This window comes from Cercospora kikuchii (genome assembly GCF_019650295.1).
Source record: "Cercospora kikuchii DNA, contig_00007, whole genome shotgun sequence".
Classification (NCBI taxonomy): domain Eukaryota; kingdom Fungi; phylum Ascomycota; class Dothideomycetes; order Mycosphaerellales; family Mycosphaerellaceae; genus Cercospora; species Cercospora kikuchii.
In genome coordinates this window covers 2,594,485-2,622,123 of record NW_025408588.1, presented here as the reverse complement: position 1 = coordinate 2,622,123, position 27,639 = coordinate 2,594,485, and the positions used below count along the sequence as shown (strand labels likewise).

The 27,639-nt window shown below is 52.7% G+C and overlaps 15 protein-coding genes across 15 annotated transcripts; 8 read left to right on the top strand and 7 right to left on the bottom strand.

Annotated features, from left to right (window-relative positions):
- Nucleotides 1-253: 253 nt before the first annotated feature.
- CKM354_001112700 (uncharacterized protein) lies at nt 254-1,387 on the top strand (the record flags this gene model as incomplete). Its single annotated transcript, XM_044806604.1, has 1 exon — nt 254-1,387. One exon carries the CDS (start codon nt 254-256, stop codon nt 1,385-1,387), a length of 1,134 nt encoding a protein of 377 aa, XP_044662539.1.
- A 738-nt stretch (nt 1,388-2,125) lies between these two features.
- CKM354_001112600 (uncharacterized protein) lies at nt 2,126-2,803 on the top strand (the record flags this gene model as incomplete). Its single annotated transcript, XM_044806603.1, has 1 exon — nt 2,126-2,803. The coding sequence occupies one exon, from the start codon at nt 2,126-2,128 to the stop codon at nt 2,801-2,803; it is 678 nt and encodes a 225-aa protein (XP_044662538.1).
- A 660-nt stretch (nt 2,804-3,463) lies between these two features.
- CKM354_001112500 (uncharacterized protein) lies at nt 3,464-5,266 on the top strand (the record flags this gene model as incomplete). Its single annotated transcript, XM_044806602.1, has 2 exons — nt 3,464-4,056; nt 4,120-5,266. The coding sequence occupies 2 exons, from the start codon at nt 3,464-3,466 to the stop codon at nt 5,264-5,266; spliced, it is 1,740 nt and encodes a 579-aa protein (XP_044662537.1).
- Nucleotides 5,267-5,958: 692 nt separating this feature from the next.
- CKM354_001112400 (uncharacterized protein) lies at nt 5,959-6,427 on the top strand (the record flags this gene model as incomplete). The annotated part of the gene is made up of 2 exons (XM_044806601.1): nt 5,959-6,066; nt 6,146-6,427. The coding sequence occupies 2 exons, from the start codon at nt 5,959-5,961 to the stop codon at nt 6,425-6,427; spliced, it is 390 nt and encodes a 129-aa protein (XP_044662536.1).
- A 747-nt stretch (nt 6,428-7,174) lies between these two features.
- On the top strand, nt 7,175-9,034 carry CKM354_001112300 (uncharacterized protein; the record flags this gene model as incomplete). Its single annotated transcript, XM_044806600.1, has 2 exons — nt 7,175-7,336; nt 7,394-9,034. The coding sequence occupies 2 exons, from the start codon at nt 7,175-7,177 to the stop codon at nt 9,032-9,034; spliced, it is 1,803 nt and encodes a 600-aa protein (XP_044662535.1).
- Nucleotides 9,035-9,171: 137 nt separating this feature from the next.
- CKM354_001112200 (ribosomal lysine N-methyltransferase) lies at nt 9,172-10,595 on the bottom strand (the record flags this gene model as incomplete). Its single annotated transcript, XM_044806599.1, has 2 exons — nt 9,172-10,397; nt 10,460-10,595. The coding sequence occupies 2 exons, from the start codon at nt 10,593-10,595 to the stop codon at nt 9,172-9,174; spliced, it is 1,362 nt and encodes a 453-aa protein (XP_044662534.1).
- A 267-nt stretch (nt 10,596-10,862) lies between these two features.
- On the bottom strand, nt 10,863-11,492 carry CKM354_001112100 (uncharacterized protein; the record flags this gene model as incomplete). The annotated part of the gene is made up of 1 exon (XM_044806598.1): nt 10,863-11,492. One exon carries the CDS (start codon nt 11,490-11,492, stop codon nt 10,863-10,865), a length of 630 nt encoding a protein of 209 aa, XP_044662533.1.
- Nucleotides 11,493-13,014: 1,522 nt separating this feature from the next.
- CKM354_001112000 (C-5 sterol desaturase) lies at nt 13,015-14,189 on the bottom strand (the record flags this gene model as incomplete). The annotated part of the gene is made up of 2 exons (XM_044806597.1): nt 13,015-13,831; nt 13,885-14,189. The coding sequence occupies 2 exons, from the start codon at nt 14,187-14,189 to the stop codon at nt 13,015-13,017; spliced, it is 1,122 nt and encodes a 373-aa protein (XP_044662532.1).
- A 1,368-nt stretch (nt 14,190-15,557) lies between these two features.
- CKM354_001111900 (uncharacterized protein) lies at nt 15,558-17,204 on the bottom strand (the record flags this gene model as incomplete). The annotated part of the gene is made up of 4 exons (XM_044806596.1): nt 15,558-16,097; nt 16,153-16,418; nt 16,474-16,946; nt 17,005-17,204. 4 exons carry the CDS (start codon nt 17,202-17,204, stop codon nt 15,558-15,560), a joined length of 1,479 nt encoding a protein of 492 aa, XP_044662531.1.
- A 678-nt stretch (nt 17,205-17,882) lies between these two features.
- Nucleotides 17,883-18,506, bottom strand: CKM354_001111800 (uncharacterized protein; the record flags this gene model as incomplete). The annotated part of the gene is made up of 3 exons (XM_044806595.1): nt 17,883-18,071; nt 18,161-18,422; nt 18,475-18,506. The coding sequence occupies 3 exons, from the start codon at nt 18,504-18,506 to the stop codon at nt 17,883-17,885; spliced, it is 483 nt and encodes a 160-aa protein (XP_044662530.1).
- Nucleotides 18,507-19,996: 1,490 nt separating this feature from the next.
- CKM354_001111700 (uncharacterized protein) lies at nt 19,997-21,827 on the bottom strand (the record flags this gene model as incomplete). The annotated part of the gene is made up of 3 exons (XM_044806594.1): nt 19,997-20,668; nt 20,716-20,767; nt 20,830-21,827. 3 exons carry the CDS (start codon nt 21,825-21,827, stop codon nt 19,997-19,999), a joined length of 1,722 nt encoding a protein of 573 aa, XP_044662529.1.
- Nucleotides 21,828-22,164: 337 nt separating this feature from the next.
- CKM354_001111600 (uncharacterized protein) lies at nt 22,165-23,106 on the top strand (the record flags this gene model as incomplete). The annotated part of the gene is made up of 2 exons (XM_044806593.1): nt 22,165-22,506; nt 22,561-23,106. 2 exons carry the CDS (start codon nt 22,165-22,167, stop codon nt 23,104-23,106), a joined length of 888 nt encoding a protein of 295 aa, XP_044662528.1.
- A 379-nt stretch (nt 23,107-23,485) lies between these two features.
- Nucleotides 23,486-24,475, top strand: CKM354_001111500 (uncharacterized protein; the record flags this gene model as incomplete). Its single annotated transcript, XM_044806592.1, has 1 exon — nt 23,486-24,475. One exon carries the CDS (start codon nt 23,486-23,488, stop codon nt 24,473-24,475), a length of 990 nt encoding a protein of 329 aa, XP_044662527.1.
- Nucleotides 24,476-24,480: 5 nt separating this feature from the next.
- CKM354_001111400 (uncharacterized protein) lies at nt 24,481-26,608 on the bottom strand (the record flags this gene model as incomplete). The annotated part of the gene is made up of 4 exons (XM_044806591.1): nt 24,481-25,712; nt 25,759-26,057; nt 26,110-26,400; nt 26,457-26,608. The coding sequence occupies 4 exons, from the start codon at nt 26,606-26,608 to the stop codon at nt 24,481-24,483; spliced, it is 1,974 nt and encodes a 657-aa protein (XP_044662526.1).
- Nucleotides 26,609-27,053: 445 nt separating this feature from the next.
- Nucleotides 27,054-27,587, top strand: CKM354_001111300 (uncharacterized protein; the record flags this gene model as incomplete). Its single annotated transcript, XM_044806590.1, has 1 exon — nt 27,054-27,587. One exon carries the CDS (start codon nt 27,054-27,056, stop codon nt 27,585-27,587), a length of 534 nt encoding a protein of 177 aa, XP_044662525.1.
- Between the last annotated feature and the right edge of the window lie 52 nt (nt 27,588-27,639).

Here is a 27,639-nt window from a genome sequence, read left to right as displayed (position 1 = left end):
ACTATTTTGGATCTTGTGAGTCGCCTCTTTCATCCACCTTTCATGCGCCGAACCTGCTTTGTCACCGCGAAATGAAGCCCGCCTTGTGAAGACCGCCTGCTGCGACAGCAATATTGCACACGCCCCTCCCATTTGACGCCGCAGAAATCCCCTTCACTGCAACATTGCCAAGTCATATTCTCTTCATCAACAGTACTGACTCCGCGGGCCGGCAGTATCAATTTAACATCACATCCATATCCCAAACATCACCATGAAAGCTGGTCTTCTTGTCGCGGCTTTGGCCGCTACCGCCACTGCGCAGCTCCACCGCCGTGGTCACCGTCACGCTCGTCGTGAGAACCCCGTGGCCTACCACGAGGAGGTCCAGGTCGTGACCGAGACCGCAAAGCACGTTGTCTACGTTGACAGCAACGGCAACCCCATCGCCGAGCCAGCCAAGACACCGGCTCCAGCTCCTCCAGCATACCAGGCGCCACCAGCTCCTCCAGCTTACCAGGCACCAGCTGCTCCAGCTCCAGCCCCAGCTGCTCCAAAGCAAGAGGCTCCAAAGGAGGCACCAAAGCCTGCTGCCCCCAAGACCGAGGCTCCAAAGGACTACAAGCCAAGCTCTGGCGGTGGCCAGGGTATCGTCTACTCTCCTTACAACAACGACAAGTCCTGCAAGAACCAGGACCAGGTTAACGCCGACTTCGAGAAGCTCGGTGACTACAAGCTTGTTCGTATCTATGGCTGCGATTGCGACCAGGTCAACACTGTGCACAAGGCTGCTACCGCCAAGGGCATGAAGGTCTTCATTGGTATCTTCGACATCACCCAGGTCCAGTCCGATGTTGAGAAGATCGTTGCCGTCGCTGGTGGCGATTGGTCTTGGGTCGACACCGTTTCCGTCGGTAACGAGCTCGTCAACAACGGTGGCGCTAGCGTCGACGCCGTCGTTGGTGCTGTCAATGCTGCACGCAGCCAGCTCCGTGCTGCTGGCTACCAAGGTCCTGTCGTCACTGTCGACACTTTCGTCGCCATGATTGCCAACCCACAACTCTGCCAAGCCTCTGACTACGCTGCTGCCAACTGCCACGCTTTCTTCGATGGTGGCAAGACCGCCGACCAGGCCGCTGACTTCGTTTCCGAGCAAGCCGAGCGCGTCAAGCAAGCTTGCGGTGGCAAGAAGGTTGTCATCACCGAGTCTGGCTGGCCATGGAACGGTGCCACTAACGGCGCTGCTGTCCCAAGCAAGGAGAACCAGGCAACTGTCATCAAGGGACTCAAGTCCAAGTTCCCAGAGAACATCTACCTCTTCACCGCTTTCGATGACCTCTGGAAGGACAACTTTGCTGGCTCTCACGGTGCCGAGTGCCACTGGGGTTTCATCGAGCACTCTGCTTAGATTGCTCGTGACGATTGATTTCTCAAGCACTGCATGAAGCATCCGTATGAAGCATTTGATGCGCACGCCACACACACACAGTCCCAGGATACGATAGATGGGCACGAAGGGAGATTTCTTGTACAAATGTCCTTCTCTCTGAAGGGGGTCCTGTTCAATACGGAAAAGACATTTGCATAGCACAGGAGGGTCTCAGCCAGGGCGTTAGTCAGGAAGAATGATTGTCTGTTTCGTAAGAGAAAATGCCTCGATTTTGAGAGGCCAGTAAAGATGCATCGGCAGCATAGCCTGCTGTCGATGAGCTTCAAATGTGCAAGTTTTTGTTCTTACCGTCTCTACCATTTCACGGCACGATGCTGCCTGCTTATGATCTGGGAAATTCCCACGCCCTCCCGCGTGTCATTCGAGTTCGTTCTGCTGACGCGATTGAACAGAACAGTCTGGGGAGAGCTCCGGATGATGAGCTGTGAGCTCAATGGCCCCGCACAGATCACTGCGAACACCTCAGCTTGACGCACGTTGTGCTGCCTTTTAACTGACTACTTAATAATACCTGGCAACACTGCCCTATTACTTTGCACAAAGAGATCCAGGCATTGCTCGGGGTGGTACAACTATCGACCTCATCTTCACGACACAAGCAACCCCGCCACCCATCTCACAACAGACACCGCACGTCTACATCCACTACCTCGAACCGATTCCACCAAACCTCAAGAACAATCACAATCGCCCACCATGGCCTGGCGCTCTTCAGGCCCCACAAACGAAGCCCTAATCACCAACCTCATCAACAACGCCCTCATAACCTCCCCTCTCGTCCGCAACGCCATGCTCTCCGTCGACCGAGCCCACTACTCCCCCAAAAACCCCTACTCAGACTCCCCGCAATCCATCGGCCACCGTGCCACAATTTCCGCTCCACATATGCACGCCAACGCCGCCGAATCTCTACTCCCATACCTTCGTCCAGGCAGTAAAGTCCTCGATGTAGGAAGCGGAAGCGGATATTTAACTCACGTGCTCGCAGAATTAGTAAAACCTGATGGGAGAGTTGTAGGGGTGGAACATATTCAGGAGTTAGTCGAGTTGAGTAAAGAGAATACTTCCAAATCTTCCGAAGGGAGGGAACTTCTCGAAAAAGGAATATTGCGATATGTTAAAGGGGATGGGAGGTTAGGGTTTGTGGAAGAGGCGCCTTATGATGCGATTCATGTGGGAGCTGCGGCGAAAGAGGGGGATGAGAAAGGACTTGTGGAGCAGTTGAAATGTCCGGGGAGGTTGTTTATTCCGGTGGAGGATGGGAAGAGTGGGGAGCAGTGGATTTGGGTTGTGGATAAGGATGGGGAGGGGAGGGTTACGAGGAAGAGGGAGTATGGGGTTAGGTATGTGCCTTTGACGGATGGGCCGCGGTGAGATGGGAGATGGGGAACGGCGAAGAGGTGGTATTGGGGAGAGGGTGTGAAGAGACAACCGAACATCGGGACGACGGTTGTCAGGCGAGCATTGCGCCACAAGCTCGAGCCTTCTGGTCAGATCGAGTCGCTCTTCGCCAGGACACGGTTTCTTGTCGTTCCACAAGACTTGGTATTGCCTCGTCGTAGCAAGGACTCTTGGAGCGGCTAGTAATTGTTGATGCCACGATCGGACTTGGAGAGGTGTCCACCAGCTGCGTCAGCTATCCATCATATTCTGATCAGAGTGAGCTGCCACTTGGAGAGATCGAGAAGCCAATTCGCATTCTCATCCACGTCCCTGCAGTGATCTAGAATGCTCAGAGGCCATCGCTTCAAGCCTTCTCGATAACGGGACCGCAACACACGCCTACAAGGCATGTAGTCACCAAGCGTTTGCGTTTGGGCAAGCCATGGTATGTTGTCAGTATGATTGCGGGCGGCTTCGAGAACAGGCCACGATGAACGAATGGGCCCGGATCCTCCATAAAGGCTTGCTTCCTTGAAGCAAACGTCTTCAGTCTGATAAAGACGCATTCCGTTCCTCAAAATGTCCGTCACTCTGATCCACGGCGTGATCACGGCACGATCTTCAATCCAGTTCAGCAAGATCTCCACCAGAATGGACACCGCTCCTCCTCCACCAGGTGGCGCAAACCTCTATCGGCCCTTGAGTGTTGAACTACGGCAAATTCGTCTACTCACGATCCTGCCCGGTAGCTTTGACGATGGAGTGCGATGTACACTGGATGTTGTAAGCCTCTTGGACAGCTGCAGCTACGAGACCATTTCATATTGCTGGGGCGATGCAAGTCTGCAGAGCAGTATCACAGTCAATTGTGGCAATATCAACGTTCCGTACAGCGCCATGGCAGCAGTACGTCGAGTGCGGTCAAGGGATCGCGCAAGAGTTGTATGGATCGACGCGATTTGTATTAACCAGCGGGACAATGTGGAGAAGGGCACTCAGGTTGCTCTCATGTCTACCATTTATAGCAATGGCATGCACAATCTCGTATGGTTGGGCGACGACGACGTAGGACACGCATCAGCAGTGCTTGACTACCTGCAATCCAAAAAGATACAGGTGCAGCAAGCTTTCAAGGATCGAGAAGAGTTCGAGGAAAAGCTGTCTCAGGGTGATCTCGGAAAGTTTTTTAGAACCGAACTAGACCACTACCTCCTTCGAGAACTCTATGACTTGCCATGGTTTCGGTAAGTAATTAATCTGCCCTCAGGAGTACGATGATATTGCCCACTAGCTAAAATTCCTCCAAGACGCTTGTGGGTCCTTCAAGAAGCTGCTCTATCTCGGGATAGCACTTGTCATTGGGGATCTTTCCAAGTCGCGCTGGACCAACTCTTTCTTGTCAGCAAGATGCTGTACTTGGCAGGTGGCCAAATCTCAATCGGCTTGCACACTGCATCCTTAATGTATCGAGAGTGTGGAGTTCAGCATTCTGGAACATCGAGCAGGTCGTTCTTCCGCATTGCTAATCGTTGTTATGGCTTCGTAGCCACAGACCTGCGTGACCATGTCTTCGCACCGTTGGCTCTCTTTCTTGTACAACAACCGCCGGACTACGTTATGTCACCGCTGTTAGCTCCAGACTACACAAAGACAACTCACGAGGTTTTTCGAGACGCGACACGATATGCACTTGAAGATGCGACAGAAAGTGAGGATCTCCTGCTCAGGATCCAGCATTTTTCACAGCAAGACCTCGACAACAGTCTTGCTTCGTGGACATTTCAGTTCGACCGCGACATCGCTTGTCAATACCAGGGACAAACCGCTTGTCGCCTGGATCGAAGCGGCTTCTCTGCAGGGGTAAAGGATAAGAGAGACGCGGACAGGCTGAAGATGTTGAAACATCCAGTTCCGGATCCAAACGTCATCACCCTCCATGTCGCCGTACTGGGATCAGTCTCGGAAACCTCGATTGAGCTGGACGTACAACAGCTGAATAAAACCGCGACCCTGAGACATATTGTGCATAGCGTCCACGCCATGACACAGTTCAGGCATGAAGTCACCGCACTCGTCCTGGTCACTGAGCGCATGGACAGTCATGCCGGGCATTACACAGATGTTGCGCAACGTCTGAAAGAGTACCACCTCTTCTTCACCTCTCTGGATACTGATTCAGAAGAACTTCCAGTCTCAATGATGTACTCGCCCATTTTCATAACGGTGGCATTCCGCCGCCGATATTTCAGAACAGCGGCTGGTCTTGTCGGATGTGGTCCTGGAATCATGAAGAAAGGGGATGTAATTGTCGTCCCAGAAAATGCTTCGCTTCCTTGTGTGTTGAGTCCAGTTGGAGAGCAGTACCTTCTTCTGGGCGTGGCGTACGTTCACGGTATCATGCATGGAGAGGTGTTTAACATGGATGCTGAGTGGAAGTGGGTTGAGATTCGATGATGAGGATGTTGCAACCGTGGTCCAGTCCAAGCAACTTTGAGCAGACCTTGCTGAGTGCGACAATCTGCTCTCTGAACTGAGATCAGAAAATGAATCAATGCAAGCACAAACAGCATAACTATCCGCAGAGATCAGACCAATTTGATTAGGACGGCCGGCCTAGATCGATAAGCCGAGCTCCGCACAAAGCTCCCCCGGGAGCATCTCCTCTTAGATACATGGAACATGTGTCAGGGCTTCTGACCACGACGATGGCGCGGACTTTGTACGCCAAAAAGAAACAACCAGCAGAAGCCGTTACTCGCAGATCCGTAGATAGGTCTTCACAATCATTCAAACTTACTCTTCTCAACTGTCAACCTGCTAATGCGACATTGACATGTCTTCTGTAGGATGCTATGCCCCAAAACATGTCCCGCAGCTGAATGAAACTCGGCCAGAATATGGGCCCAGCTCATGCGAGCCTGTAGACAACTTCCGTATCCCATCGGGTCATCAATGACCCTCGGTTCCCGAGCAGTATGGAATGCATCATAATTACCCGAATAAGATACAAATCCAGCCATTTCGAGAGCATCCGCGGTCGTCGTTGAAAGCTCAATTAGACAAACATCAGAATAGTAGCTGTCAAGCTCCACCTGAAGACCTGCCACGAGGAGCTAGAGCAGCTGCTAGGTTCCAGCTTCTCGGAAATGCTCGCATCACGCCAGAAAGTCCTCGTCATAGGCCTCATCCTACCAGACAGAGACACAGGAACCGTTCCAGCAGGTGGGAAGTTCAACAAACAAATGGTTCACGATGTGAGTGCTTCCCTTCCGATTCACCGTACCGTCCCACAAGCAACACGTCTCACCCAACATCCAGACTGACCCATAAAAGGACATCTCAAACGCCCGAACAGCAGACTACGACTGCACAGTAATCGACATCAACCCCATCGATCAAGACCCTGCAAAACAAGAGCTCCAACAGAAGCTTCAAGCCCAACAATGGGATCTTTTCGTAATCGGATTCGGAATCCGAGGCAATAGAGCCTTCACGACACTCTTCGAAGAGATAGTGAATGCCTGCGTGGAATCTTCGCCTGGTACAAGATTCGGGTTTGCACCGACGCCTGATGGAGTATGTCGGACGATTCTGAGAGTGTTACCGCCGCAATGAAGTGAGGTCAGATGATGATGACTTGTAAGATCACGAGATGCTGTGAGCAGGATCATAGCAGGGTATTGTAAGGATATGCCTTGGTCGTTTCTTCAGGAGCTCAGCTCAGCTCAAAGAGGCAGGCAGTGGCGCGGGAACAGAAACAGAAGGCACGACGCGAGCTGACGCAATTCGCCGCTGCCCTCCACACACACCTCAGGATCCGCGAAAGCCTCACGACGCGTCGCAGATGTAAGTCGCATGCAATATAGACAAGGCGGCATTCACACCATGAAACAAAATAGTCAAGAAAGAAGTAGAACAGTAGAGCAGATGCCAGTGTGTATTGTTATGACGAACCGTGCACGAAATGTTAACCTTTGCGGTTGAACCCGTGACCGGCATTCGTACTTTCCCATAGCCGAGCTGGAGTGTTTGGACAACTGGGCTCAACGCACCAGCTCATCAACAAAGTCGCCATCAACGCACCACTCAACACCGCTCCCACATCAAAACACGAGCGGATTCGGATTCCTCGCGCCATTGCGTGCTCGTACATACCCATATCGAGGATATTTCGCGTCGTTGCGGACTCCGTTTGACCGCTTTTGCCTCGCGTCGCCGCCGATTCACCGGGCGCAAAGCAGATTTTTCGCCTCGATTTCTTGATGCCTGAGGCATAGACTCACAACCCCCAGCGTTTCTCCACCCTTCTGCGCCAGACACAGCGCTCGAAGGGGACGCCGGCCGCCGCCTTCTCCCGACTCTATGTCGACGAGAGCCAGCACTGCACGCCATGTCCGCCAACGCAAGCTGAACACGAAGCAGCCGCTTCGCATACTACGCGAAAATGAACTCGAGGAAGCGAATGATGAATCGCAACAGCACATCCCGCAAGTGGATACTGGTGTCGAGAAGGCTGAAGAAATCGTAAGTACTCACCAGGCCTTACCATCGACAGTGTTGCAGCATCGCTGACTCGATCAGGAATTCCATCTTCAAGCCGTCATTAATGCGGCGAATACTTCTACTGCTGGTACCAAGACCAAACAGAACTACATTCCCACGCCCGATGCCGTGCGTGCGAAAGGCGTCAACTATGACGAGCTGTATCCGAAAGGGTTCCAAGACCCTGCAACTTACATCAGATTCAGCACCACTGTCGAAGATTCCGTCGGCAGTGCCTACTGCATGGACGAGACTGACAATGACTTCCTGAATCAGAACCTGAACGAGGGTAAAGATGTTCACGGCCAACCACTTCCAGATAAGTCGCACCAGTGCTCCGAAGAGGCCTTTGAGGAGGCCATGTCGTTCTTTGAGGAGTACAGCCAGCGTCTGCGGCCATTCGCCACTGTCGGTGATGCTCCAGTGCCCGCGCTAGACGAACTTGAACAGGCGCGTGAAGACCCGCTATCGCAAGAAGCCCAGCACTTTGTCAAGGCCATCTACCAGCATTGGGAAAGGCGGAAGTCTGGCCATGGTAGTCCGCTCATGCCAAGCATCAAGGTCAGAGTCCTCGACACAACCTCCGAGGCCGATGATGCCGATCCGTATGTCTGCTTCCGTCGTCGCGAGGTCCGACAGACTCGCAAGACCAGAGGGCGTGATGCTCAGGTTGTAGAGAAGCTCAAGAAACTCCGTATGGAGCTTGAGCAGGCCAGGCAATTGGTCCAGATGGTTCGCGAACGTGAAGAGCTGAACAAGCAGAACCTCGAGATTACCCGCAAAGTGTTTGAAGAGCGTCGCAAGCTCAAGGAAGTCAAGATCAGCAAGAATATTGTTGGTGAGAAGGGTGAGGATGAGGAGCTGCTCGTCAACCAGAGACCTCAACCCAAGCCGAAGTCTCGACAAGATGGCGGCCGATCGGGCGCGACGATACGTCTTGCACCAAGAGCGCAGTCAGCACCGGAGAATGACCTCATTTCGTTGGCTGACTTGCAGGCTCAGTCCGAGGAGCATGTGCAGCAGATCATCTCCAACAGGAAAGAGCAGCATCGCCGCTGGAACCAGAGCTGGCAGGACAGGACATGGCAGCCTCTCACGCCACCACCCGAGACTGCAGAGCACCCACCACAATGGTCATCGTTGTTGGCAGCAGGGCCGACGGGCTATCCAACGCCGCCACCCTCGCTGCCTTCAAGGAGTTCGCAAGATCGGGATGGCGATGTCGAGATGGAAGAGCAGAAACCGAAGCTCGACGTCAACGGCAGAATTGCGACAGAACCGCAGTTTCGGTTGTCGTACCAGCCTGTCGGCATGGGCTTAGACTACGACTACGAGCTTGAGCCGGATGCGAAACGCCAGCGCTTGGATGCACCGCTTTGTCGACTACGGCGCGGGCGTGGTGGGAGACTGCACCTCGAGATGCGCAGAGATCGACCGAAGGGCGTAATATGTTCTGGTGTGGTGTCTGATGCGGAGAGTGATGACGAGCTGGAGGATTACCACCCTGTACCGGAGAGCAAGACATTCGATTACCGAGTCGCGCTTATCAACACGCGGGTGGATCGCGGCTACCGACCCAGTGGCGACCAAACTGCCATGGTCGCGCAAGCGCAGGCAGCCATGGCAGCAGGTCAAGGCCAGAGCTCGCAGACGCAACAAGCTGCAGCTGGTGGCTCTTGAGGAATTCTTTTGATGATTGCTTGTTGTGAGGATCCCTGTCCGGCTCTTGGCAACAGAGGATGGACTTCTTGTTGTAAATTATAGGATAGCGATGATACCCCATTGTACGAAGAAATATTTGTTTAATCGCATGTTGTTCACCTCTTTGTCGGTTGTCGAATCGCGTTGGCTTCGTCTTCGAGGGTATCGGCAGCTCTCTTCTTGTTGGTGTTCGCTTCCGTGACTGCGGCGACGGCTTCTTGCAAGACTTGTTTCTCGCCATCAATGACTTGCTTGGCCATGGCTCGGCGGCCGGTGAGGTCCTGGTCCATAGTGGAAGATGATGATTCTGGGTAAGCGGCATATCGATGTACCAGGACTGCACGCAACAATTTCTTCGCGTCGCTTGTGAGATCCGTCTTGGGCAGCTTGTCCTTGTTCTTCAACTTCTCAAACTCTGCTTTTGGCGTTGCAAGCAAATTCAGCAACACGCAAAGTTCGTCAGGAAATTGTCCTTCTTCATTGCTTGCTCGCGAGATATCGTACGCATCGTCGCCAACACCTTGCTCTTCAGCATACTGCCACTTATCATCAATCTCTTGTTCCGAGAGTTTCAGTTGTGCTTTCGTCTGCTCTTTGATTAAATCGGAAGAAATTTCCACGACATCGTAGGCTGCGTAGCGATCTGTCACGTAGCCATATCTGCGTAGCAAATCTGCGCGAGGGAGAGGACCGAAGTCGTTGTAGAGTTCTTCGCCAGCTGAGACAGGTTTGATTGTCTTCATGACGACTTTGTCATCTTCGTAGAAGAGTTTGGCGTTATTGAGGTCGGCGTTGGCATTGAGCATGTCGGCGAGTGGGACCATGCCTTTGGGAAGTGTAGCGCTCTCTTCTTCATCTTCTTCCCACTCTTCATCGGTCTTGCCGTTTTGTTCGGATTCGGGCTTCTCGAGGTCAAAGGCATAGGCCATGATGGTGCTGCCCATACGGTGGCAGAGCGCGAGAAGTTCGTCGTTGCTGCGGCCAGCGGTTTTGAAGGTGTCGGTGTGCTGGGCAATGATAGGGATGAGTTGTTCGCTGAAGGTGGAATCGGCGGTTTCTTTGCCGATCTTGTCGACTACGGCGCTACCTTGCAGGTATTGAAGTTCGTCGTCGGACCAGTACATGAGGCTGTCGAAGGATTCGGGGAGGAGATCGAAGTAGGGTCGCCATGGAGAGTCGTCGCCTTTGAGGTATTCGTAGACCATGGCTAAGATCAGAGATAGCCATGGGTGATCGATCTCTTTTCGCACTGCAGCGGGCAGGTCTGAAGTTTCAGCTGTCAAGATGGATGATCGCGGAATGCTGAACAGCTCTTCGTCTTCGGCCAGGTTCTTCGTTGACACTATCGCAGAAGTCAGATCGATCTCCTCATCGTTCCCAGCGTAGTTGTGCAGAGAGACATACCAACACCTCGTCCAGCAGCTCGGTCTCTGAGATCTGCAAGTTGGATATTCGGAGAAATGGTTGCGCCACTCTTCGTCAGCCACTTGAGAAAGGCATCCGAGGCATTTTGGAAGTCGTCAACGTCCATGGGTTCCATTGTCGTGCTCGTGCTGGGCCTGTCGCCTTGTACGACGAATATGCAGACAAGTGCTGTGTGTGTGGAGCTAGTAGAGAATCGGCACAAAGAACCTCAGTAGCGTCGGCTGCTCCCCCAGCGGTGTGAAATCACTGGGCGCAAGGCAAGACCCTGACAAAAACTCAAAACTCAATTGCAGAGGCAAGCGGTTGCAGCCTTGCAGGTGCAAAGCTCAAACATATTGATTACTCCTCTCATATATCGTACACACGACCCGTCAAACTCAAGCTATATACCTTCAGGACCCGGGCCGTGATCACAAAGCAAAAAGGCCTGACGTGCATCCATTCCACCCCTCAAGAGCTCGAAAAATCGCCGACACAGCTGAATCTCAAAAACATTTATCCTCAATGCAAGAACCGGCGCACGTTGAAATCTCGCATCGCTTTGCGCCATGATCTGCCTGTGTTCGGCTTCTGAGACCCGTCGGGTGGCCTTCCATAATCGCGTGCCCCATCGTGCCCATTTCCTGCGCACTGCCTCTGCATTGGCGAGCAATTCTTCGTCGGACATGTTGTCCCACACATCCTCCGTGTGAACACGACCTTGAGGGCCGTGATGGAGTGGCTGCTGCATACCAGTTTGTCCAAAGGGCGATGGAGCACCGCCAAACGACGAGGGACCGCCAGATTGCGTTGTGCCGCCAAAACCTGATGAACCGCCGAAGGAAGCTAGTCCGCCAAATGGTGATTGTGCGCCGAAAGATGATAAGTTGCCAAAGGGCGATGGCGCGCCGAACTGGGGCGGCATGCCCTGCTGCGGATGTCCACCGAACTGCGAAGGAGCGCCAGCTTGAGACGAGGCACCAGACTGTGAAGGGGCACCAGCTTGCGATGGAGCGCCATACGGTGAGTTCATGGTCGTTGATCGTTGACGGCGATTGATTGAGGAGGAGTGAGTGAGTAATCGAGTGTGGTAAGCTTCGAATGTTCTTGCCAAATATATACGTTGATAACATGATGCGTAAGAATATAAATATCTATGACAGAGGCCTATTCACTGTTGCCAGCGTGGGTACCGTTATGCTATATATACTGTGGCCTGAGATCTGATCGATCTCGATTCACTATTGTTTGTGTAGTAATTCGATGGCACTATACTATGGTAGATGTCAAGTCAGTCTCCAGCGCCACAATCAAAGCACCTCCCAATGCTCTACTCCCATCCCGTTCATGTCCCACCCATACTACCACCTATACCATCCGTTCCTCCCCATTCCTCCCATAAATTCCACAGGCGCCCCTCCCCCTCCCTCCCTCCTCTGCCTCAGCAGTCCATGCGCCCCCTCAATCTCCGCAACCCACTGCTTCAGCTGCCCAACCCCAATCCTCTCAAACCTCGCCTCCGACAACCGATAAACATACAAAAACTCATATTCCGAAATCAACCGTGTAGCCCTCCACAAACGTATCAGCCATCGAGTCCACTTCTTATGTATACGATTCGCATTGGCCAACAACTCATCATCAGACATGCTACGGTACCTTTCCTCCAACACATGAGGGATCTGAGAGGGTGGGAGTTGCTGTTGTGTGCCGCCTGGAGAGGGAGGGCCTGCCCATAGGAGACTACCGAAGCGTATTGGACCGCCGAACATGGCGCCGAGGTGTGGTGGGATGCCTTGCTGGATGGAGACGAGTTGCTGGGTTGGAGGGTGCGGCTGGGGTGGAAGGTCTTCTTGAGGTGGAAGGTCCTGCTGGGCTAAGAGACCAAAGGGCGGTTCAGGCATGCCATTTGTTGCGCCGAATTGTGATGCACCGCCGTACTGTGACGGGGCACTTGATTGTGACGGGGCACTTGATTCTGACGGAGCACCGTATTGCGAAGTCATGGTCGCTGATCGTCGAAGATAACAATCGAGTAGTTGGTCGACCGAGTACAATGCGCTTCGATTGTTCTTGCTGATTATATTCGTTGATACTAGCATGCGTGAGATATATACCCTTGATAGATTCGAATTCAATGTTGCCAGCATGGCTATTGCCACAATATTTGTACTGTACTGTAGATTGATGTCTGAGATCAATCTTATTTCACTATTGTTTGTTAGCAATTCGCAGTCAGCATGCTATGCCATCAGTCCGCACACAAGATCTCTGCTCTGAACCAGAAAGGAAAATAACACTGCCAACAAATCATATCTTCAATGATCTGTGTCATTAAATAAGAGCAGCGCTGGCCACCCATATGCTATTCGCGCAAGACAGCACGAGACAATCCAAATTGATCGTCGTATGAAGAAGTATCCCCGTCCCAATGATTCCCATAATGCGCCTGATTCATGCAAATGCTACGAAAGCTGCTCTTTTTTCCGCTTGTGAAAACGCCGCGAATCTGCGCAGGCGCAGTTTCTGTTCATAACAAATCGTCCACGACCCATCTATTGCACTTTCTTAACAGTCTCAGGAGGACCATAGCTTCTGTCATCCTTGCCTTCCACTTCGATCACCATTCTCTCCATCTCCTTTGTCTGTCTCTTCCACTCGCTGTCGCTCATCTTCTCTTCTCGTCGGAACAGCTCGTCGTTTGGCTTTCGGTAGCTGCCACCTAGGCGATCCCAAAGAGTCGTGAATTGCCCGTAGTTGTAGTTGAAGTAGAGGTGGTGCATCGTGTGGCATGCGGCGCCGTTGATGATTGGCGAGTTCGCGACGTATTCACCGTCGTGAATCATCACTGTCCAGATCTGGATAAAAGTGAAGAGCGCGATGTAGGCGAATTTCTGGAGCGGGAAGATAAATGGGAAGAGGTGGTATGGCACGCTCTGGCTGTAGCCGTCGAGTGGGTGGAAAGCGTGCGAGGCGAACGGCGTTGGCATGATCCACTTGTGGTGAGGCTTGTGGAGCGTCTTGTAGATCAGCGGGTGGTGCAGACCGCGGTGAATCCAGTAGATGCAGAAGTCGGTAAACATCAAGAACAACGGGAACTGGAGGTAGTTGTACCAGCCGCCAAGGAGGTTCAGCAGAGGGTGGGTGAATCCTGGGTTTGCCGCACTGTCGTAGATGAAGGAGTAACCTCGCACTTCGGCGACGAAGAAGGGTACTGTGAAGATGGCCATGATGGGGATCGATTCAACCGTTTGTCGGATCTCCATGCGCATTTGATTTTTTAGGTACTTTGGATGTTGGAATGTCGTCTTGTCGAAGACGAAGATGTAGCTCAGCGACGCACATGTGAAGTAGATGACCATGCCAAATATCCTATTTTCGATCAGTGATCCGTCCCTGCAAAGTCTAATCGCATTGAAGCTCACCATGTTATTATGTAGAAACTCAAGAACTGTCGGTAGATGTTGTCGCGATCCCACCGGCTCATGTACGCGAATTCGCTGGGTTGTAATGAGAAGTATGAGTTCGAAGGCTCCCACTGCCATGTTGAGCGGGCCAGAGGGGCTTCTTGAGAGAAATTGAACGCCGATTCATTGCTGGCGAAGCCTTTCAGACTGGCGGCGAGGGTCGATACGGGGTCGAAGGTCGATACGCTGGGCGATATGGGGAGGGCATTGGCGTAGATGCGATCGAAGAGGAAGGTGTCGAAGACTTCGAGGACAACGTCCATGGTGGCGGCGAGTGCTCTTCAGTGAGAGCTCTCGAAGCTCGGGTCGGCAAGGGCAAGGACTCCTGGTAAACAGCCAAGGCCCAATGTCTGCACGCGGAGCAGCTCTTTTGCAGCGGCAGCCTCACGCAATGGTATGTGGGGAGAAAGAGAGACTGAGTGAGGTGGTGAATGGAGTTGTTATTGGTAAGAAAAGCACGGAATGCGTGCTGACGGCGGAAGTAGTCGGGCTTAACAGCAATATTGCGCCGCCGTCAAAGAACATCGTACGAGGGCGAGAAATTGTGAGCGGAGCTTGACCCTGTCGCGCCCTCCAATGCAGGGTCGGCAAGTATTGCCCCCTGGTGGCGCTTGCTTCCGTCCGACCACTCACGTGGCGCGTCGCCGTCGACGCGCCGGCCAAAAGGGCAAAGCGCCGGCTTGTCAACGCCAGTCCTCCGACCACCACTCCACTTCTCACACGTTGATATCCTCCACCATCTGGAGCCGGAATTCCAGCAACTCGTCCTCCTGAACCTCCAGCATGTCGTAAGACGTCGCAATGCCCTCCTCACGCCACTTCATGCCGCTTAAAGACGATCCGGAGGCGCGAAAACGTACGATCAAGCTCCAAGACACGCCAATCCTTCCTCCCTCGATACGGGTCTGGACTGGGATATTCGCCCACTGACGTCGATCGATACTGCTTCCTGTCGAATGCAAACTGCACGTGTGCAGCGAGCAACCATTGCCGATCAGCTGCTTGCTGCTTCACTGCTGCGATTGGTGTGCACCTCCAACTCTGGCGCGACGTTGGTCGTTGGAGATTGCGCAGTTGCGTAGCTGCCAATTGCGCCAATGTTGGAAGCCGAGCAAACCTCCTGCCGCGGCTGCGGTTCGAGAAACGCAGGTCGCTCCCGCGTCATGACGACCATCAGCGGCAACACATCCCACTCCAGGACTGCGGCGATTGCTCCCCACCAAGATGGCCGAAAGTCTTGCTGACAGAAGGGCTGTCGTCGTTCGTGGAAGTCGGGCCTTCGCTCTCCAGCGCATGGTGTTGACTGATCGTAGAAAAACCTCTGGTCCTGGAGCTCGCAGTGCAGCTGTCTGCGCATTGCAACATGTGCTGTGCAATCTGGTGGACTGGGCTTTGCTGACATGATGCGTCTTGTCTGTCTATCTGCGTTGGTGCGCTGCGCGGTGGTGGCGAAAAGACTTCTCGATGAATACCAGGTGCAGCGGGGTGCTAACATTATAGCATGTGGCTCGCTGTTCACGGTGGTTGGAGCGAACGCATTCAATGATGAAAGGAGGCTCTGGCCAGCGAGAAACAGATTGCCTTGGCAACGTACTGGTATCCCCTCAAGGACAAGTCTTGTTTTGAATTGTTCACGTGGCGTACCTCCAACCACTATCCTCACCACTGATTTCTGCCTGCCTGTCTAGCCCCTTGTTTTTCCTCAGACACCACCACCTCGCCACGAGGCACGATACGATTGTCAAGCCACAACCAACGATAATGGCCCCGCCACCAATCTGATATCTCGGCTCCTGGCTTCTCAAGAAGAAGTACGGCGTGAACCAGTGGCTAACGCTGCTGACACAGTTTGCGATTGCGATCAAGGCCGCGCGCTTGGTTCGTGGCCGAGGCACGACAGTAGTCTCCCAGGAGATCTGGATGCTAAGCCCCACGAATGGCCCGGAGCAGAGTAGGAAGATGGAAAAGTATCTCGCTCCGACATTGAGTGTGGAAATCATGATGACGGCCCCGACAAGACACATCAATATGCTGCCGATGATATGCCAGCAGTGTTCGAGATGACGACCACTTGACCAAGAGATTGCCAGGGTGACAAAGTAGGCCATAAGATATGGCGGAGCCTGGATGAGGTAGGTTCCAACTTGCGAGAAGCCGAATGTGTTGACAATCTGTGAGCATCTCTGTCAGTAGCTGCCAAGCTGTGCTGGTATGCGAAAGGCTTACCGAAGGCAAGAAATCCTTGAACGACTGGGCAATGATCAGGAAAAGGTGCAGTGCTGCGAACATCCAGGTAAAGGGGTCCTTGCAGGCTTGCACCACTCCTCCCCAGTAATCCCCTTCGTCGTCTTCGGTTCGTCCGCCAGCAGAAACGGCAGCTCGGTACTCCGCCATAGCACTTTCTTCGGGAGTGAAGTAATATGTGCCTGTGCTTCCAGGCCAGTTTGGAATTCCCCAAAAGCCTGTCACAGCAACGGCGATTGAGACGATGCCTAATGACAACAATCAGCCTTCGGCACCGATTCCAATGCGGAAGCATCGACATACCTTCAATCAGAATAAACCACTGCCAAGCATGCAACCCTGCAATCCCATCCATATTCGTCAACACGCCCGCCGCAATAAGCCCCGAAAACACGTTCGAAATAATATTCCCCGCATGCCAAATCGCCATCCTCAACGACGACTCCTGCTTCGTATACCACGACGAAGTCATCAACGAAACAGCAGGCAAGAACGGCCCCTCTGTAAATCCAACCAGGAATCGACAGAGCATAAACGACCAAGCAGATTTCATCGCCACCATGCAAATAGTAACAGATGACCAGCCGAGCATGATCAGAGGCAGTAGAAGACGAGGTTTGCCTTTTGCGATGATGACGTTCGCTGGGACTTGAGAGATGATGTAGCCGACGTAGAACATGGAAATTCCGGCGGACCATTGAACGTCAGACATGTTGCCGACGTCGGTTTGCATTCCGGCGAGGCGGGCATTGCTGACGTTGATGCGGTCGAGGTAGCTGGTCGATGCTGGTTAGTGCTATGCATCTGGCGTTGGAGAAGGGATGTCTGCCTTACTTCATCAACAACATCGCAGTAATGCATGGCAGAAATTTCCAATCTAGTTTGCGCACGACGGCTTTGTTTAATGCGTCAAGTTCTTCTTTTGACTTGTTGCTGATTAGGGGGAATCGTTCGAGGAGGACATCTTCTATTGCCGTTGCTTCGACAAGTTCGATCTGGTTTTGTTTGTCGATGGAGTTGCGTGGCGAAGCCATGGTTGTCGGTGATTCGGTCTCAATTTTTGGTCCTCTTCCATGACAGGGCGAGTCAATGCTCTGATATACTCGCGTCGTTGGAAGCAGCTCATATGTTCACCTGTTGGACCTTAACGGGCGATATCCGAAGCCCAGCCACGAGGCGCGAGCCAAGCCGCTACTTAGGATACTTCTCCAGTACTCCACACATGGCGTCGTGCGGAGAAGAAGAGCGGCTAGTCTCTCGTGCAGGAGGATGTCTCACGGTGTAGAGTGAATGTGGCAAAAAAAAAAGTACTTTCCCAATACACGGAAGCTGTCCGTCGGACTCTCTCTGAGCCCCTTCCGCAACGGCAAGAGTACCGTGTCTTAGCCCCAAAAGCCATCAGTAGGTTCAGTTCACTCAAGATCACTCTGCCGAGAGTTATATGAAGGGATCTAGAGCCTTGCTCGCGCGAATGTTACCATGCCTCGACTTTGCAACGGTAATGGAGCAAAAAAGAAAAATACATTGGCATTGCCAATACGATTCGAATCAGAAGTCTTGCCCTCTCCACCTCCCAAGATATGGCTGCGCCGAGATCTCCTCGTGGAGCCAGTACTCTAAAATTTAACAATGAACAAGAAACGCACATCTGCCAAAGTTGCCCTTTACTTCGCAGCTTTCCCAAGGAAAGTTTCAATCCCTCGACCGCTTGCTCAACAGCTCGATTGATCGTCCTTGGAAGGCGGCGGGAAAGTTTTGCAGCCAATATCACTAGCGCACATACTATTGCCATCGGCAGCATAGCACGAGGTCACGAAATGTCCCTTCGGATCCGCATCCTGCGCTTTCTTGTTGAATTCTTTCGCAAAATCCACACTCTTGCTCATTTGGCCTCCTATGCACTAAAAACCCATCAAAGAGTAAAAAATTAGCAAAGAGTTTCATTTCATCGGTGACGTTTTTTTTTTTTGCTTCGCCAACAAGAACTTACGGCAACCGTGCTTCCATCACCACATGGTCCAAAGCCACCCTCAGCTTTGCCGCCAAATGATGAACAGATTTGTTTTGTGACGCCGGCGGCGTAATCATCGGCAAGTTGGGTGTCGAGGTTGTATAGCACACAGTATTGCTCGCTGTCGCTGCTTGTATCGCTTCCAGAACCGCCTTCTTTATGGTCTGCTCCGTCTCGTCGAACGACTCGGCGATCGATACGATAGACGGGGCCTGGCATGGCGACGGCCATTCCCACGAGGCTGGGTCACAGGTTAGTCTCTTCTCTTACGATGTGCTCTGATCTGGTCTTACGTCAAAAGAGCGAGGGACTTTGTGGAGACCATTTTTTGGCTGGGGAGGAGAGAAAGAATCAAAAGGAGTGTTGGTAAAAGTGTCGATGCAGCGTTGCGCTAGGGAGATGATTGAGCGAGAGACTGATGTAGAAGAAGAACGATAGTGGTGTTACTACTGTGCAGCACGCGTGATGTAAAATATATATTACTATGACCTCCTTCATCTCCTTGTCTAAAGGCATTGGGCGGAATTCGCATGCTGGGCAGTTTGTCTCAAATCCGCAAGTGCTTATGAGGGTTCGTAGTCTAGGTAGATTGTCGCAGGGCAACACTACGGGTAGTGCAGAGGACAAGCATTCGAACATCACTGTTGTGGTCGACCAATTCCACACGCTTATCGAATAAATCGGCTGTGAAGATCCCAGGCGAGACAGCTGGCTGCACCATAGACACCAAGTAGCGCGGAGTAGGGGTTCTCGTGCCGGAAGTATGGTGCCGAAATCAAAAATGCTGACCCGAGTTTTTGCCGAGAGTGCCATCTGAACATTCAAACAGCCATCACCCTAGGCCTGATCGATAGTGTGCACAATTCTAGCCCGTTCTAGAGCACTGTTTGATCGCCAAAACCAGCATCTTACAAGGTCTTCGGCGAATAGCAGTGTAAGATCCAAGGGTATTACACGCTAATAGGGTGCGGCACACTATCAATCGGGCCTGGGGAGGTAGCTGTATGCAAGCTTCATTGTACAAACCCTGTAACACAAAAGTTATAACCCTCTACGGTAGTCGATCTAATCAACTATACCCGTTCCAGGAAGACTTTGCGCTCGGAGAAGATGCGAGCTTTGTGGAACCCAAAGTGGGCTGCAGGCCTGCATTCATCTGGCTAAGGTCGACCCCATTTTCGGGTCATGTAATCGTTCCACAGCACAGGATCTCCGTGCCTGATTATTAGCGGCGAAGCCTTGCGATCGAGTCCGGCTGTTGATGTTTCCAAGTACTGTGACAGATGGGACGAAGTCATGTCGTACCATATTTGAATGTCTGTGACGCATCGCTGCAGGCAGAGAGAAAGGCTCAACGCAGCAGCCCCGGAGGCTTCTAGAAGAGCAGCCGGCGGCAGTAAGGTATGCATACCACAGGTGCCCTTGAGCCAGGACGAGGAGATCCTTGCACCATTTCGGCAGCGGGAGGGATATTCTTAGTCCTGTTTTCGCCTTTCCAGCATCATCGCCAGGTATCCGCGATCTGGTTTGGTCTCTGTACAATGAAACTTGCGAGGACTTTCAAGAATTGTCGTTGCGAAATTGCCAGCACCTATTGAGGTAGTAAGATATCAGTGGGACGATGTGTTGCAGCTGAGCTGTATCAGTGAATAGCCTCAGCTTACCAGATTGCAAGTCACCACGATGAACGATCCCGTCCAGCCTGCGCAGATACAGGCGAAGCTACGCTTTGCTATACCAGGAGTCGGACGGTACACCGTGCCAAATCATCGCCTGACGTGTCTGAGCCCCTCCTGCGGTCCCGACTCGGCTCTTTTACCCCTCCGCAACAGCAAGAGTACTGTTGTAGATTTGCAGCAAGTCTCTCAATTTGCGCGGCAGTTTCTTCTCGCCTTCGTGCTCGATATTGATCCGCTGAGCATTGCACATTGTCGATACAGCTTTTCGCATAATTGTAGCGACAGGACATCGTGCCGAGAGATAGCTGAGTAAGGAGAGAGCAAGAAGCTGCACATTGGGGCATAGCAGAACGCCTTCCGGCATGTCTTGAATCCCAGACTGCAAGCAAGTGCACATGATCGCTGCAGCCGTGATCTCGTATGCATCTAGGATGGACCAAAAGCTGGCTTTTTCGTCCTGGCGCCTTTCCAGGGACTGTAGCCATTCATGGGAAGCGTGGAGCGCAGCCTTTGCATTGCGATCTTTCTGTCTGAGAGACTGCTCGTTGCTGACTGTACGCAAGTGCTGAAATGCTACGACATGAAATCGGGTCCGGAGCTGCAAGAACAGAGGATCAGAGCCCTCAGTCGCCGATGGTGTGAAGTTCTTTAGCGTAGTTGAGTCACACCATGATTCGTATGCCGTGGTGAAATACATGGCTGGCCGGCCAGTACTTCTTCTCAGAGTAGTTATAAGACGAGCATGTTCGAGCTGTTCCTTCAGTAACCGAATGTCTTCTCCAACCCAATCTTGTTTGGGTTCGAAGATCTAGACAGTGTCAGCAGGTCGCAAGTGGCCGCGCTGCAAAGGCGTACCTCGGGCGATACGTCACCATCAGATATCTGAGCTGGCTGACCGAGAACGAAGCTGATCGAACGAAGAGAATCAGCCCAGCGTTTGATTGCAAGTCGTACCATGCCGCTGCTTACCTGTCCATGACATAGAGCACAGACATAACCCGCCATTTCTCTTGACTCAGGTCTTGGGATTGCGTGCGATAGAAGCCCAGTGCGATAGCCTTGGCCAGTGTCAGTCCGATAAGATACGATGCAGATTCGACATTTATCCCATAAACTGCATTGAGTGCCGCAGCTACAAGACATTGCATCAAAGAGACGGCATCTGTCTCTCGCGCATTCGTACACAACTGCAGTAGGGCTGAGCGGGCCTGGAGAGCAAGCAGTTCCATACTCGGAGAAGCACCATTTTTGTTGAAGCCCGTGGAGATGATGAATGCCACCAGCAGAGCACTGTAATTACCGGTGGCTTCAAAACCCTCGTCAACGAAATATTCATGATGTCTCCTGAGTGCAGTCGAAGCAATGAAGGGATAGGTGCGGAGCACATGTTTTTCGTAGTCTTTGACGATCGATATTATGAGATCGAGTGAGAAGTTGCGAAGTTCTAGTAACGGAGGTAATTCATCCTGAGATACATGGAAGTCGATTGAGCCAGTGTGTGCCCATGATATTGCACGTTGAGTCAAACTCCAAAGCGAGAAGGGACGCGCTGATGATTGAGTTCCTGTCTGATCTCGAGGCGTTGTGTTGAGCCCGAAGTGTGTCAGCTCGGCGAGAGCGCTGTGAACTGACCGGTTCTCGGTAGCATCATGCGCATTACCAAGTTGATTCGCGCTGCTTGGAGCCACTGGCGCGGTGAAAGAAGGCGAGCCCGTTCGCTGCCTCTTGTCTTGACGTTGGCTATCAAGCTGAGCGATATTTCTCTTCAACGTCTGGACGTAGCTTTCTCCGGCAAGAATTGTATCATCTGGGTCATTGCCATTGATAGTACGAGGCCGGCATGGAGTACCTGCTTCCTTGCATAATGTGCACGTGGGGTCCTTCCTGTCGCACTTCTGCTTCCTCTTCCAGCAGCGTTCACACGCCAAGCGTCGGATTGCCGAGGTGGCAGTATTTCCAAAGGCCATTATGTAGCTTCTTCGGCGTCTCGGGCGGCAGAACTGCGAAATGCGTAGTCGTGTTGATGTCTTTGCAGTAAGTGCCAGTCGGTGTCGCGATGGCCTGGCAAGCGGACATCGTCCGACGGCGCTGTTCCGACCACAGCCCGAAGCCGACGATCTCGGCTGTTCAATCATCCACTGCCAATGTTTCTTCGACGAGATGCACGAGTCTCGTTGGACAGTAGACGACATATTGGTAGGACTTCCCCTGCACTTTCGCACTTCGATCTTTTGCACTTCGCGGCTTTGAATTTCTCACCTCGTCAAATCCACAGACAAGCGCATTACCCACGAGCTCGACAACATGGCACAGGAAGTGACTCTGGCGAACTCCTTGCGAGAGAAGCTGCTTCGCAATGAGGTAGCTTCAACTCTGAGCGTCAAGCTCGTGAGATCAGTCGAGTTGCCCATGATGGCCAAAACGGCCGGTTTCGATGGGATTCTCATCGACATGGAACATTCCTCGTTCGACCTCGACACGACCGGCCAACTCTGCATGGCAGCGCTATATGCTGGTATCACCCCAATCGTCCGTGCACCAAGCAAAGACCCGTTCTTTGTTTCACGCATATTGGACGGTGGAGCTCTTGGTGTGATTGTGCCGCATATTCGATCAGTGCAAGATGCAAAGGACGTTGTGGCGGCAGTAAGTTGTCCAATGCATTCGTGGAGAATCTGTTAGTATTGACGTGAGAATCAGGCCAAGTTCCAGCCTATTGGGCATCGATCATCGACGAATGGGCTTCCACACTTCCAGTTCCGATCAATTCCAGCTAAGATTGCAAATCCCGTCATCAATGCCAACACGCTCGTGATTCCAATGATCGAGACACTGGAAGCGCTTGAGCTGGTCGATGAGATCGCAGCTGTCGAAGGTGTCGACAGCTTATTGATTGGTACCAACGACCTCACAGCCGAAATGGGCATTCCAGGACAATATGAGCAGCCGCAAGTGACAGAGGCATACCGCAGAACAATTTCTGCATGCCAGAAAGTCGGCAAGTGGGTTGGTGTTGGCGGGTTACATGCGCGGTTGGACCTTGTCGAGAAATTTTGTGCGATGGGCGCCAATTGGGTCATGGCTGCGACAGATGGACCGTTACTGCTTAGCGGAGCCACAAAGAGGGCAACAGAAATGTTGGCGCTCAACGAGAAAGTCCGGCGTTCAGCACCGCAGATGAGTGCAGATGTGAAGCACGATAACGTGCGAGTAGCAGTGGCCGAGATACCTTCACAGATACTTTAGGTAGTAGAAACTGCGGAATACCGCATCTGTCGAAGCAGGACATAGCGTTACAATTACCCATCATCGATGCCAGGAGGCCAGGTGAACGTCCACCGGCTTAGGAAGGTGTTGCGAATCCGCAATGTCCGAATAGCTGCAGCTGTGCCAGCCTTCACATGTGTTGTGCAGTCTCCAGAGGAGGGTCGATCGATGGTCACAATCTGCGGTGGGCACTCCCCGACACGGGCTTGTCGGACGGTGTCCGCTCTGTCCGGGAGTCATTGTCTTGTCGTTGCACATTGCTCTCTTCAGATATATGGGCTCAGTGAGCAGACTGTGCAATTGACACAGCAATCCGCGAGTCAACCTGAGCCTGGCGAAAGTTCTCCAACAGTCCGACATGGCTCCCGCACGCATCGACTCGCCCCAGCGCTCCACAGTATTCCATGAGCAGCAGCGGCCTAAGCTGTACATGATTGATAAGTTCCATCCGGAAGCGGTCAAGCATGCGCAGCAACTTTTCGACGTCGTTTTGCCCACCGACCTTGAAGTCCACAACTGGGAGAGCAATGCGCAGTACCTCCTCGTCAAGGGATCGTATGTCACAGCCAGTCAGGTAGCGTCAGCTAAGAAACTTCGAGCCATCGGAAAGCAAGGCGTCGGTTTAGACAAGATCGACTTGGAAGCCTGCTCAACGGCGGGGATCAAAGTGTTCAACACTCCAGGCGCGAATGCAGGATCGGTCGCGGAACTCGTGCTCGGCTTGACAATGGCTGTGGCGAGACAGATAGGCTCGATACAGGTCGAACAGCATTCCGGACAGCTCGTCCCCAAGGAAACTTGTCAAGGTCAGACCTTGCGAGGAAAGACATTGGGACTGATCGGCATGGGAAACATCAGCAAAGAGGTTGCCCGAATCTTCCGTGGCGCATTCGGTGCAGAAGTCGTGGCTTACGATCCTTATCTTCCGACTGGTGCATGGCAAGATACTGAGCATGTTCGCTTGAGTACTGTGGAAGAGGTTCTGCGTGCAGCAGATATCTTGTCGATCCACGTTCCGTTGACCTCGGAAACACGAGGCCTCATCCGTCTGGCAGAGATGCGACTGCTTCGACCGACCTCGATCATCATCAACGCAGCAAGAGGTGGTATCGTCAACGAAGATGATCTTGCAGTAGCTTTGGAGGAGGGTATCATCTGGGGAGCGGGCCTCGACTGCCACGTGGAAGAGCCGCCTTCAAAGGATAGATACGGTCGTCTGTGGAGGCATTCGCGGGTAGTCAGTACGCCGCATATTGGCGCCGCAACGTCGGAGACGCAGCGAGATACTGCCAAGGCTGCCATTGATTGTGTATACCGTTACGCAACGGAGTCGCAGCTCCAAAGATAGCCAAACTATTCAATCCCATCTGCAGACATATTCCACGACAGTGGATTGAGAAGCGGGTCCCACGAGAAGTCGCCAGTCGCAAACTGGCCCACGTATGCTTCCATGTCTGCGAAAAGGTGTCCAGGAGAATAGGACCAGTCAGTAGGCATGTCCGGCCAAGTGTCACGAGCGTAATACATTTCAGCTTGATCGAAGTCTCCATACGCTGCATTGTTCAGGCCCGATGACAGTGGGAATGTGCCCGTGGAGAGATGTCCCCGCCTCGACATGTCTGGATCATTCGCATGCAAAGCTTGCCAATGGGGCTCATATGTCGTCCAGTTGGGGAATGCCGCTCCACAGATCAAGCCAAACACCTTCGCATATGGCAGAGCATCTTGCATTTCATGACCGAGACTCTGCAATAATCGATGACACTCCATCAGCGTTGCCATAGTCTCTTGTTCTTGGGCTGCGGACGCTGTATCCGATTGGTCCGGATGTTCATTTGTGGAGAAGTATGCCAACAACAGGCCGGCTGTGAAAAGGATCTGGAAGTAGTGACGTGTGCAATTGATCTGCTTGGTCCAGTACAGCCCGCTGTAGAGATGAATGACCTTTGATGCAGAAGAGCAGCAGATATCACAAAGCTCTGTTGGGCGCGATCCGGTCCTTGAGTGGATAGCATCGATAGTGCCACGAACTAGGAAGAGCTGCTCTTTTTCAGCAAGGAACTCGTACCATTCCTGCATTTGGTAGAACGTCTCAGCGTGGAAATAGATTGGACTATTCTGCCGCCACATTTTGATATCTTCGGAAAGCTTTTGGTAAATGTCGAGAAGTTCGCCGAAGACGGTCATCTTCGCATGAATCGAGAGTTGCGTGGATGCTCGTTTGGTTTTCGCGAAAAATGTGGTCTGTATGCGGGAGGATATCTGCCGCAACTTGATGAAGGCAATGAATACGGCCATGGGCGATTCCATGGCTGCATCAGGACTGGGCTGAGCAATACCACCGAAACCCTCGATTTCGGTGCCGGACAGAGCTGCTGGTAAGTCTACCTCAATGTCTTCGTCAGCGATAGCGAATGGCCTCCCTAGAAGGGTTGACATGTGACGATCTGTCACGTAGCTTTCCCAGAATAAAATCCTGCGATGTTGTTCCTCGGAGAAATTGAGCGGGGTCATTGGCTTGAGGTGTAGTTCCAGAGTGATGCATAGATGCATGCAGATTCGACCAATGTCCCAAGTGGACACGCCTGTCAAAGATCAGCACAATTCACAGTCACGAATGGGGCGCCTCACCGGTATGATAGTAAACAGCAAAACGATTCAGTAACAGCAAATTCTGCAGGGCGGTAATGCCGGAAAGTAGGTTGATGTGCTCAGCATGGCGTAAAGCTGATAGGAAAAAGCTGTATGGGTGCTGGGTGAGCAGTCCTTGCCGCCTTAAGCGGACTGCAGAAATGGCACAGATGAGGAAGAACACGTAAGAGTCCTGTGGATCCAGCTGCGCGGGTTCTCCTTCGAGATATGCTCGACGCAACAGGCCTTGAACTTCTGACTTTTGCAGCATGGGACGCTGTACATGGGACTCTTTAAAACTGACGCGGGATCAGTCAATATGAGATCGCCGCAAGCTGAACATCGACATACTAATTGTCGAAGATCAAGTGGCCCACGTCAGGGTGTGGCATCTCCGCAGGCGTTGCCACTGGCTGTTGGATCTGCGGCCGAACGAGCAGTTGCCGCAGCCGTTGAGGGTGAAAACGTGGATTGCTCAAGATTGTCTCGAGGACGTTGCTGCCTTCCGCAGGAGCAGCATTGCGAGGAGACTGTGCCTTATTCTGATCCACGGCTGTTGCACTCACGCTGGTGCTCCTGCCTGCAGCGTGGGAGAGTTCAGCACGAAGCTCCGCTTCCTGGTGCTCCAGGTCGGCGATCTGCCTGTGTGTGCTCAGCGATGTATGGACCGGCAGCAGAGCGTTGTCGACAGGGCATACTGCCGCGAATACTCTTCACCACTGGCCGTATCGACGAAGGTGCAAGGCGTATCGGCCTTGACACAGAGCGCACATCGCGGTACAGCCTTATCGCACGGACGCTTCCGGCTGCGGCAGGTCTTGCACGCCGTCAGTTGCGGACGCTCCGCCATTCGGTGTGAAGTGCACGACACGGGATGTGTGTGAAGTAGAGAGCTGTGTGTGAGTGTGTCCACACCAGCAAGGTCAGTGCCACATGTCCGTCGCCCAAAGAAGCCGTGGACGACTGTGTAGAAGGAACGAGCGTGCGGATTTGGCCGAAAGCGGCTAGCACGTTGGCACCGACCTCCAACACGAGATTGGATTCGGCGTCGATCATGAAGAATAAGTTACACCGCTAGCTGCCTAACTCAGGAGTCCGACATCACCTCTCCCACTACTGCACTCCACGCCACCGATATCACCTCGCAGCGCAGCAACAACAACAATCAAGCAAACATCAAGCAGCGACAAGCCGTAGAAGCTCTGCGCGAAAGCTGGAAACAAGGCAACAACAACCCAGCTGAACCCCTGGCGACTAAACACCCACAACCGCTCCACCAGCGAAAGGCGACCACAATGTCTCAAAAACTCCCTCTCTACCAGGAAATCCCGCAGGGCCAACACCCGAATATCGCCACCAAGAAGCCCTCCAGATTCTCGCGCCCTCTGGGCATCACCATAGCTGTCCTGTCACTTCTGCTCATGGGCCTCTGCTACATATCGCTCGTCTCCCACCCAACAGGCTGGAGCATGAGCACAACGGAACCTTCCGATGCCAAAGAGTCTCAAACAACAGTAGAAGACCTCTCTCCGTCAGAAGACTTCAGCTTACCGCCTGCGTCACTTTCTTCATCACCAGAAGCGGAAGAATCCGCGTCTCTAAACTGCAAAATCGGCGACCTCTATGGAAGCTGTCTAAACGACATTCGCTTCTTCCAATGCACGCCTGATGGACCTTTGACGCATCCTTGCCCTGCTGGCCAGAGGTTTTACTGCACAGGCGAGGGAACCGGAGAATGTGCCCCAAGGCATACAGATGCTGGAGAAGGATTTGAGATGATTTGCCATGGAAAGCAGGAACTGGGCGCTTGCAGGAAGAAGGCCGACTGAAGGGGACCACCAAATAAGTGAGCAAGGAAAGGGAGATTTTTATGAGTGTGAA